An 11511-nucleotide genomic window follows, 5' to 3' on the forward strand; every position below is an offset into this window, starting at 1 on the left:
TTGTTTGTTTTATTTTACGGCTTTTCCCAACAGTATTTCAGTCATATAGGCGGATAGATACCGGAGAGTAACACCAGTACTAGACTACCTTCCTCTCCGCTAAACTACCAAAGCATCTCCCGGGGATCGAACCCACGCCAGAGAGGAAACTGGATTAGAAGTCGTCGACTCTAACCACTCGACCACGGAGGCGGTTTAGAAAAGGAAGAATGCATAAAAGACCAAGAGCAAGTGATGACGTCACATATAGTTCTGACATCGTAAAATTGATTTAAATCATGTAGAAAATGATGCTTTATTGTTAATAAAATAGGAAAACGAAAGAAGGTATCGAAATTATACCAGTTTCGACATTACCCGAAGTTGCTCTATTATTTTTGAAATGGAATACATTTTAAGTAGTCTCAGGTTACCGAGAATGAGTGTATTACCTAACACAAAGTATGAGCATTGTGTACACCGGTCTTACTGACCTGTGTGAATCCACGCTAAGCATGATGGGAACGCACTACCTTTTACATGGCGGCTTGAACACCGAAGTGATAGAACAAATCGAAAATGGGGCCAGTTGAAAAATTAAACTTTTTCCATACTCTGTTGGCATAATAGCCATTACATCATTTTTACTCAACATGCACCAAACACTCTTCTGACAATCCTTTATTGGTTTTAAAAATCCAGTTTCGTTCAACACCCGTGATAGTATTTCGTCGATTGTTAGTTTAAATTAAAACCGAAAGTGAAAGTAGTTTTGAATATTTGAATTGGAACTATCAATATTGCACTTGCAATATTAAACTCTGGAAAACAGTGACCCTTTCAAAGCAATTAACGATTTTAATCACTTGAAAAGATATATTGTGGTTTGTGAAATAAACTTGTCATCCCTACGCGGACTTTTTTCTGTCGGAGTCATTTTTACCCTCATTTGGGGTGAGTAATGCGTCGTAAGACACAGGTCGATATTTGAGTATACAATGAAGTATGAGAGTTAGGCTTGTTGACACTTGGTCACTTCATAATTATTTGAAGTTTAGATTTAATCAGAGGAGCTTGAAAGTCTATCAAATAACCAATAACATTGATAATATCCAAAAAATACCCCTTTTATAGTATAAAACACTAAAAAGAGGGTATATTTTGGATATCATTAATTTGGGATATTTGATTAATTAAATAATAATGATTAGCTTTTCCAAGACTAGATAGTTTGTAAAAGTGGCCCACCAGTGTAGGTAGGTATAGATAATAAGATATTTCAAGACTAGATTGTTTGTAATAGTGGCCCACCCGTGTAGGTAGGTATTAATGATAAGATATTTCAAGACTAGATAGTTTGTAATAGTGGCCCACCAGTGTAGGTAGGTTTTCATAATGAGATATAGTAAGGTTGAATAAGATTTTAATAGTGGCCCACCAGTGTAGGTAGGTATAAATGATAAGATTTTCCAAGACTAGATAGTTTGTAAAAGTGGCCCACCAGTGTAGGTAGGTATAGATAATAAGATATTTCAAGACTAGATAGTTTGTAATAGTGGCCTACCAGTGTAGGTAGGTATTCATAATAAGATATTTCAAGACTAGATAGTTTGTGATAGTGGCCCACCAGTGTAGGTAGGTATTAATAATGAGAGATTTCAAGACTAGTTAGTAAGTAATAGTGACCCACCAGTGTAGGTAGGTATTTATATTAGAATATTTCAAGACTAGATTGTTTGTAATAGTGGCCCACCAGTGTAGGTAGGTATTAAATCCTATTTAGCCTTTAAACATCTTCTTCTACGGTACTAATTGATGTATGATCACCAAACTTTGTCTGTAGCATTTTTGGGTAGTCGTTCATCAAGTTTGCTCATATTAATTTGATTGGCCCCTTTTAGGGGTCTCTAGGGCTAAAAATAGAAAAACCTTTAAACATCTTCTTCTACAGAACTAATTGATGGATGATCACCAAACTTTGTCTGTAGCATTCTCGGGAAGTGTTTTATCAAGTTTCCTCATATTAATTTGATTGGCCCCTAATATGGGCCACTTAAGCTAAAAACATAAATACCGTTAAATGTCTATTTCTAGAGAACTAATTGATGGATGATCACCAAACTTTGTCTGAAGCATTCTTGGATAGTCTTTTATCAAGTTTGCTAATACTATTTTGATTGGCCCCTTTTAGGAGCCGCAAAAGCTAAAAATAGAAATACCTTTTAATGTCTATTTCTACAGAACTAATTTATGGATGGTCACCAAACATTGTCTTTAGCATTCTTGGGTAGTCTTATATTAAGTTTGCTCATATTAATTTGATTAGCCCCTTTTAGGGGTCTCTATAGCTAAAAATAGAAAAACCTTTAGATATCTTCTTCTACAGAACTAATTGATGGCTGATCACCAAACTTTGTCTGTAACATAATCTTTGGTAGTCTTTTATCAAGTTTGCTCATATGAATTTGATTGGCCCCTTTTAGGGGCTGCTTAAGCTAAAAATAGAAATACCTTTAAATGTCTATTTCTACAGAACTAAACCTTCGAACATCATTTCCTACTGAAATAATTGAGAGATGATCACCAAACTGTAGCATTTTTAGATAGTCTTTTATCAAGTTTTCTCATTTTAATTTGATTAGCCCCGTTTAAGCTAAAGCTTAAATGCCCCAGGTCATGGCATTTCTTCAAATTATTGTTTAAACATATTCTATGCTCAAATTTAATATTATAATATATTGACATTCCAACACTGAAAAGCAGTTGATTCTGGTGAGCGACTCAGGGCCATCATGGCCCTCTTGTATTTCGTACCACCATTTTGACAGAACTTTGTTACTTCAGTTACAATAAGGACTTGATATGGATATTTTGGACTTTCAAAAATGAAAACGAGGGTATTTGGGATGTTTATAACTTTATTTATCATTTTTTTGTGTGTCTAAACATACATACGTGTTATCTTATCTTTTATACAGATCACATAACTAGCCCCACCTCTGTTGTTCTGCCAATCAAACGTATCATAGAGGTGTGTCACAAACACGGTGTTGTTGTTGTAGTGGACGCCGCTCATGTCCCTGGTCAACTGCAAGTTGATATACAAGACATTGATGCCGATTTCTATTGTGGTGAACATATTTTTTTACTCCCAGATGTTCAGTGTGAAAAAAACTACCAGACTTTCTCACTATGAGTTGGTAAAATGAAAGAATATAGTTAAGTATTTATTAATGCCTTTTACAGAGTACTAGACTGAACGATAACATATTTTATAACGATTTTAGTATGTGCAGCTAATAAACACATGCTTTCCCTGTGGCTCTGCGTTAAAATATTTTTATATTGAGTTTAAAAAGTTTAAAGACCGTCATAGATTCTATGTTAATGTTGAATTTTCAGATGTTGAAAGCTATTATGGTTATATCAAGTATTTCCATTCATTTTAGGTACGATGCACAAATGGGCGTTTAGTCCGCGAGCGTGTGCCTTCATATGGATGAACCCAAAACGCCACCATGCCTGGTTCAGACCCCTCATTACATCAAAATTTGAAAACGAGGCTCTTCAGGACGCTTTTTCATTTGAAGGTTTGCTCTGTTTCATATATGTCTGTACAAAAACATGTAATTATATTTTATTCATGCCTACCTAAAAAAATGTTTATCGTTTAAAGGCATGAAGCAAATTTCTGCCTGTACAGTAAGTAGTATACTGTGCTCCTCTTAGTTCACGGTACTTAACCCTTTGAAGCAAAAAAGAAAACAACACATAAAACCTATGGTACAAAAATTGTCATAAGCTATAACATATATGTATTTTCTGCTATATTACACAAGGAAACAACAATATATTTAGTCAAAATCAATATAAATGAGCCAGACGTAAACCATATGTCGGCCATTTCGAAAACAGTATGTCATCATTTAAATCGCGGTTAAATGGTGTTTTATTTCAGTTTTTTCATGTTTCAGTTAAAATTTCTACATGTTATTTTATATAATTTTAAATATTAAAGTTTCTTGACATTGTAACTCAAAATTTATTTTGTAAACAAACAAGAACATTTAGAAAATGATGATTGTTTCAGACGTATGCACAAATTTAACGGACAATTGTTGCTTTTTGCAGAAGTTTGTAAAATGTTGTTTTGTTTTACGTAAAAATCTATAGATTTAAAATATTTTGCACAAAATCTATGTTATTTAGTTGTATGAATAAAATATGTCAATTTTGACCAATTTTAACACTATTCACATAAAAATTTGCCATTAGCGTGAAATAAGTGATGACGCGGAATAAGTGATGTTGAGTATAGAACATAGGCCTACAGAAAGAAACTTTAGATTTAATTTATATCTGGCTGGCACCGGAAGATTAATTGCAAGAAGAAAACCTTTACAAATATCTTTATGTAACGGTATTGAGTTTGCAATTTTATTTATCCTATAGGCGTTAATAATTGATAAATTTTCAAGTTCTTGTAGTTTAGGATAGCAAAATATTATATTAGAAAGAAGAATTTTGACAAGTTATATGGTCATATATAAACAGTTTTTGTATATATAGCCCGATCCTTACAAGAAATAGATCTACCCTGAAAGGGTAAATGCAGAGATGTTTAATTCACCATTGCATGCATCGTTTAATTATCAAAATAAACCATTCCCATCCATTTGTTAATCATTTAGATTATTACAAGTTGTTGAATACTGATAAAATGTATTATTTTGTTGTTGCTTTTTTGCCAAACGCAGATTGCGCATGCGCGAAATGCTACTTCCGTTTGTAAAAAGGTCAGCCGTTTAAACGTCACGATTATCAAACGGGGCCCGTGCTCTCAGTGTTTAAAAATTAAGCCTAGAATATAGAAATACACAGAAAATCCATGAAAATCGACGTTTGAAACAGAAACATGCAGTTGTTTTAGATTAAATGCATTAATATCTTTTCGTACTGGAAACGAATGAAATACATGTATATGAGGTGCCTCAAATATATTGACTAGAATACAGCAGCATTTACATACATAATCTATGGTGCATGATTTGGTACATTGCGCGTTGTGTTTTCGATAGTCGCGCTGTCTTCATATCGTCCTGTCTCTAGCGAAACACGCCAACTGGCGCGTTGTCGTGCGATATCACCTCGTCGCTTGGTATATAAGCTTATCCTTCGATTTGAACCGAGCGACAATGTGACATCGCGACAACACGCCGCACGACAACGTGCCGTTTGGCGTACACCGTTAGCGACAGGACGACAAGACGAAAGTCCGACAACGCGCCTTTTGGCGCCAACACGTCGCACAAAAGCGACCCAAATCAGCCACCATAGTAATTGGAAAAAAATCAAAATAGCAATTACTAGTTCGTGTTGATATCCACAGGCACTAATGACGACACGCCCTTCATATGTTCTGCTGATGGAATCGAATACATGAATCGGATCGGTGGAATGGTAAGCTTTAATATTGATATCTATATAAAATAAAAGATAAACTGGAGAATATATAACCAACTATATGGGAGAATGAGGCGTGGTCAGTACACTGGGTTAGAAAATAAGATACATTTATAAGTTAACATTTATTTAAGTAAAAAAGAGATCCTTTTAGAGGGTAATTCAGGGTAGATAACTTACTACATGTACATGATACCATAGGAGTAAGGACTGGTTATCTAACGTGCATGGTATAAAGCACCAAAATCAAAGCACAGAAGGCGCTGAATGTGTTGCGTCTCAGAATGTCAGAAAGGTGAAGGTTGCGAGATTATAAACCAATTTGTTTTTGTATAGTGTCACCAATGCTTTCCAGCCTTTTATTGTTTGATTTTATTAACCTGTCAATTCCATACTGATTATACGGTCAATGCACAGAATATATTAATATTCGATAAATGTTCGGTAAATTCCGTGAGATATGCGCAGTAAGATGTGATAAAATTCATCTTGTTATTTTGAATTAGTTACACTGACCGTTATAGTGCAATAGGGTAAATCACTGGTATATTTTATCTGAATGTTCAACGTGTTGTAGGATCGAGACAGAGTATGTCCAGTATTTTTTTATTCATAACCATTTTCAACATGATTTTTAAGTTATGGTTGTTCCGTTTTTAATATGTTTTGCACCTTTTTGTAAATACTATACATTTGTATATAACAATTTTTAAGAATTAATACTGAAAATTCATTCCGATTAAAATCAAGAAATGTAATTATACAATATGAAATGTGACAATTCAGTGTTTCTTAGTTGGTTCATATCCGTGTAGACAAATTGCAAGCGCTTGACCATTTTTATTAAATATACTTAAAAATAAAGAAAGAATAAGTCTAAAAAGAATGTCAAAAAAGGGGATCGAACCTCGGACCTCTCATGCATTAGGTAATCACTTAACCGACTGTGCTATTGCGGATGTTACAAGAACCTAAATTAATCTAGTGGGAGTTTTCCAAACGTAAGTGATACACTTCATATTAATTCTCGTAAAATAAACGGAAAAAACCGAAGTGGGATCGAATATGTAAATGAGTGCTATAATATATTCATAATTGACAGGTCAATAAAATCAGACTATAATTGTAGTAAATTGGCTATAAGACTAATTGCAACACCGATATTCAATTCAATGTTTATTTGACTTAAACAATTTGAAAAAAAATGCCTTAACTGGGATTTGAACTCCAGACCTTTCGCTTCCTAAGCGAGCGTGCAAACCCCTCGGCCACGGTGAGGTTATATGAAGAGAACCATATTATTCTAAATTAGGGTTGGAACTCTTATTCTTTCGACTTTAACACAGATCTAAATAATCATGGAGCTTACTATAAGCATGTATATCTATAAAGAATAAAACAATATTAGAAATCTTCGACCATTCGGGAACTATTTTGCTTGAAAATTAATGCGCCTGTCATTTGACCATCTTTACGCAGTGATCTCCCCTGAATTTTTCGGCGTTAGTGTACATATAAAGGGAAGTAACCGCTTCAAAAAAGCGGACTACTTTCGGCATTTGCAATTAACAGCATCAGGGTCTGAAATTTCGCTACCATTATTTGTTTGGACTGACGACCCAAACAAATAAAAACGAGTCCACGACTAAAAGTCGTTAATAGTTTCAGTTGGAGTAGTGTGGAATCTTTAATCGCAACGCATTTCACGAGCAGAAAACAAATTAGCCGCGTCACGCCAAAACCAACATAATTGGTTTGCGACCAGCATGGATCCAGACCAGCCCTACAGACCCTAAAACAAGTAAAGAAACTCATAGCGATGCGCAGGCTGGTCTGGATCCATGCTGGTCGCAAACCCATTATGTTGGTTGTGTCGTGACACGGCTCAATTATTCCCTTTGCTCTTTGATTCTACCTTTTAATATAAATTAAAACAATAAATACATGTTCTCAAAGTACTGCTTTTACTATTGTATAAAAACAAGATATTTTCAGGACAAAGTAGTACAATGTAATTCCATGCTGGTTAGTAAAGGAGTCGAGTACCTTGTAGAAAAGTGGGGGATCAAACGTCTGTCGATTCCCAAGCAAATGGAAGCACCCTGTCTACGAATAATTTATCTGCCATATATACCCGGATTCTCTGACCGTTTGGTAAGCAGCTTTACTGAACCTTGTCATAAAGCATTATAATACTGCACGTTTGTAACGTCGCTTTTCATTGGATAATCGTGACGTTTATATAGTTTTATATATATGGAACAGAATTAGTGCATTTATTTCATCTTGCTTTATGATATCAGGACTTACATTATGCTTGCTTCTATACTTGTTTATGACAATGAAAACCTGCGTTTTGCTGAATTCAATCATGCCTTGTGATTACTGAATGCACTTTCATGTAATTGCAACCTTATGTGTTCCCTACTTAACCATCAAACTCACATATTTTAATCGTGCTATATGTTTAATTGCATCTTTTATTAAGGACAACGTATTATGTTTGGTGTTTAAGATAACATTCTTTGCTTGTTCTTGATATATGTAACATGTTAAGTTTCTGTCAGTAAATAGTTAATTTGCTTTAAATCTGCCACTTATATTGTCGACATTATGTCACAATAAATTATTAATTTTGATCAATAATTGGCGAATTTGATGTGTCTTAGCATTGATATGCTTCAATATATTTACTGATTACAAATATAATGCAATACATGATCACTGCGCATCGACAACGAAGATGACAACGATAGCGATATTATAGTCGCATGTGACAGTACGCACTAGGCAGTTGGCAGTAAGCATAATGCGAGTTGCAATAATTTGTGTTCATATTATGACAGCAGGTGTCGCTTTGTCGGTATATTCCGTTATTTTCCGGATGATCCCGTATTTTGGCACATGGAATAAACAAAGTTACGCCCCCTTTATACAGGGGCGTATACAGAACAGTGTTATTTGGGGACTGACATGTAAAGGGAAAATTTACTGAAAAACAAGAGAACACAATGCGACAGACGAAAAGTGCGTGTTTTTGAAGATTCCTCCAACATGTGGAAAAAAATGATATAGATGTCTCTAATAACTCATCCTACAAGTGGCAACTCATCTCTTATACAATTGTTTACATGTGTGATAGTCGTATGAGCAATAGTGAAATTGAATTTTAAGATATACTATGCTCAAACTTACGGTGGCACAAAGGTGACATGTGCGTGTTTTTATTTATCTCGTGCGCACGAGATACTGTGTCGTGGCCACGGGTTACTAAGTCGTGGCCACGAGATAGTTAAGTCATGGGAACGAGATACTATGTTGTGGCCACGAGTTACTAAGTCGTGGCCACGAGATAATTAAGTCGTGGGAACGAGATGACTTAGTCGTGGCCACGAGTTACTTAGTCGTGGCCACGAGATAAATAAGTCGTTAGAACAAGTTACTATGTCGTGGCCACGAGAAAGTTTAGTCGTGGCCACGAGAAAGTTAAGTCGTGCGAACGAGATAAATAACCAATCAAATTACACTATTTATATGAATTTTCCTACCAAGGATGCCCCAACTTCTCCTGTCCGTAAAAGTGCCATTTATAAAAGTTATTGATTGGTCAAAGATTTAGCGTCATTGTGACCCCTGATTTATGACCAAATTGCCTATAAATTATTAGGTGTCATCTACTGATCTTTTTGAGGTTATATAAACTACTTTCTGTAAAATAAAATAAATATAATTTGGCTTCATACAAATATGTGTGCTTTAAATCCTTTACACTGTAAGTGGGCAGTATGAATATACATGTATAGTGTTATTAAAAAAAAATATGGAAGTTTCTTTTAAAGACGGGCACAACTTTACTTGACCCGTAATAAGAAAAGCAGATTCCTATACATTATGTGTATGTGTTTTTATTTAAATAAAACATATTTAGTAAGAATTTTATAGATTTCAATAAATTTCTGTGATAAAAATATCTTACTGTCAGAAAGATGTGCACAATATATCATTAAGCACAAATGTATGTGAATGTGGTGGTGTGTGCGGGATGTCTGATCTATAATCAGACACACATATGCCCAACATTTGAGCCGCGTCACGACAAAACCAACAAAATGGGTTTGCGACCAGCATGGATCCAGACCAGCCTGCGCGTCCGCGCAGTCTGATCAGGATCCATGCTGTTCGCGTTCCAACTCTTTTACAAGTAGAGAAACTGATAGCGAACAGCATGGATCCTGATCAGACCGCGCGGACGAGCAGGCTGGTCTGGATCCATGCTGGTCGCAAACCCATTATGTTGGTTTTGTCGTGACGCGGCTCATTTGTAATTGACTATGCACATGTTACAAATATAAACAACTTCCTTCTTTCCTTATTATACATGTATAGTTTAATATGTTACATACCTATTCGCTACTATTAGTGACTCTGAGACATTTATTAAGTTAAAAGGCCAATAATTTTTGCTTTTTAATGTCCAAGTCATTAGATAAAGACCTTCGCAGTACCTAGGCCGGTGCTTAACAACTGGATGACAGCATAATATGTTTTGGTAAGGGAGTACACTAAGAAGACTATTGCATGAAACTGACACGTATATTTTCCATCCCAGCTCATGAACGTATATTTGGGGGTAGGTGCAGCCCTTAAGCCAGGGCTTGAATCCGCCACTGTACGTATAACTGCCCCATTGAATAACTGTTTACGAACATATTTTGTCTATTAGACTGTATACATGTATAAAATTATATTTAGTGATGTTCCGATTGTCGCAAGTCGCCGATTATCACTTACTGTTATGTAAAACGACAATAATCGATTCACAAAAGTTTGTTCCGCGACGTCGTCAAAAATGTTTTAATTATCAAAGGGAATTTAATTCTGACGGTAATTTTCCTTTAGGAACACCTCGCGGATCGCAAAAAATCACTCAGAGACAATTTGGAGTTGAACAGGATCAATAATTTAAGTGATGTAAAACAAAAGAAATATAATGTGATGAAAATGGTATTATTTGATATCCATTGAAAAATAAAATCTATTTCGTAAAATTATGACTATATAAGGTTAAAACTGTGTTGAAAAGTGCTAAATGAAGTTCATGTTATTAAATATAATCAAGTGCCTTGGTAAGAAATGTTACTTCCCTATTATTTTTTAACGCGACTTTATTCGAAAGTTATCGATTATGTCCCATCCGACTGAACCGATAATCGATTGGGACAAATCTCATCCGATTTCCATCACTAATTATATTGCATAATCCTTTACTACTTGTATTTATATTCTTTCAACTGCAATTTATGTATTAAGCGCTTACTACATATTTTATTTATATATACATGTACGCAGTATCTATACGGAAAATTCCGATGATAGGCGAATCGCGGAAAAATTCCGTTGATATCGATAACAGAGTTCTCGCCCCTTAACAGTTCACAAATCGCGACATAGTTTAAATTGTTTATCATAATGTAAGATGATCAAACATAATCCACAAAGCCTTGGACACCAAGCTTTATTAAGCATAAACACTGAATAATGGATATAAGCGAATTCATCAGGGAACAAAAATTGTCAATTTTAAATGACTTCAACATAAAAGTAATACAAAAGAACTAAACCGTAAATGGTTTGTATAGAGCATGAAGAAAGGTAACTTATACATAAAGGTATATGACGTTAACATTTTAGTATTCCAAATGGCTTGTTCCAGTTTCATAGTTATCACTCAATGAAAGAATTCACGGGGGAGGAAGTGTTACACGAAGGATGGAGTTCTTATGATAACTTGTTTGGAGTTCTTATGATAACTGTCACGGAGTGACAGGTTAGCACCTCAAACTCCCCATTTAAAGTTAAAAATAACCATTATTTACGCGAGTTCTCCAAGTATATAGAAAAGTTTTCCACAGAAATCCGTAACGTTTTCCAGGAACTCCGTGACAGTTATCATAAGAACTCCAAACAAGTTATCATAAGAACTCCATCCTTCGTGTAACACTTCCTCCCCCGTGGAATTGGTCACTACGAAATGTTTGAATGAAATAATGAAAAATGGAATCCAGCATA

The 11511-nt window shown here is 35.0% G+C and overlaps 1 protein-coding gene across 1 annotated transcript; it reads left to right on the top strand.

Annotated features, from left to right (window-relative positions):
- Positions 1–3344: 3344 nt before the first annotated feature.
- Positions 3345–7596, top strand: LOC132747899 (uncharacterized; the record flags this gene model as incomplete). The annotated part of the gene is made up of 3 exons (XM_060737428.1): positions 3345–3569; positions 5369–5439; positions 7438–7596. Coding segments are annotated over exons 1-3 (366 nt in total), but the record flags the coding sequence as incomplete, so codon positions are not given.
- Between the last annotated feature and the right edge of the window lie 3915 nt (positions 7597–11511).

This window comes from Ruditapes philippinarum, unplaced genomic scaffold, assembly GCF_026571515.1.
Source record: "Ruditapes philippinarum isolate M1 unplaced genomic scaffold, ASM2657151v2 ctg12395_1_1_1_1, whole genome shotgun sequence".
Lineage (NCBI taxonomy): Eukaryota > Metazoa > Mollusca > Bivalvia > Venerida > Veneridae > Ruditapes > Ruditapes philippinarum.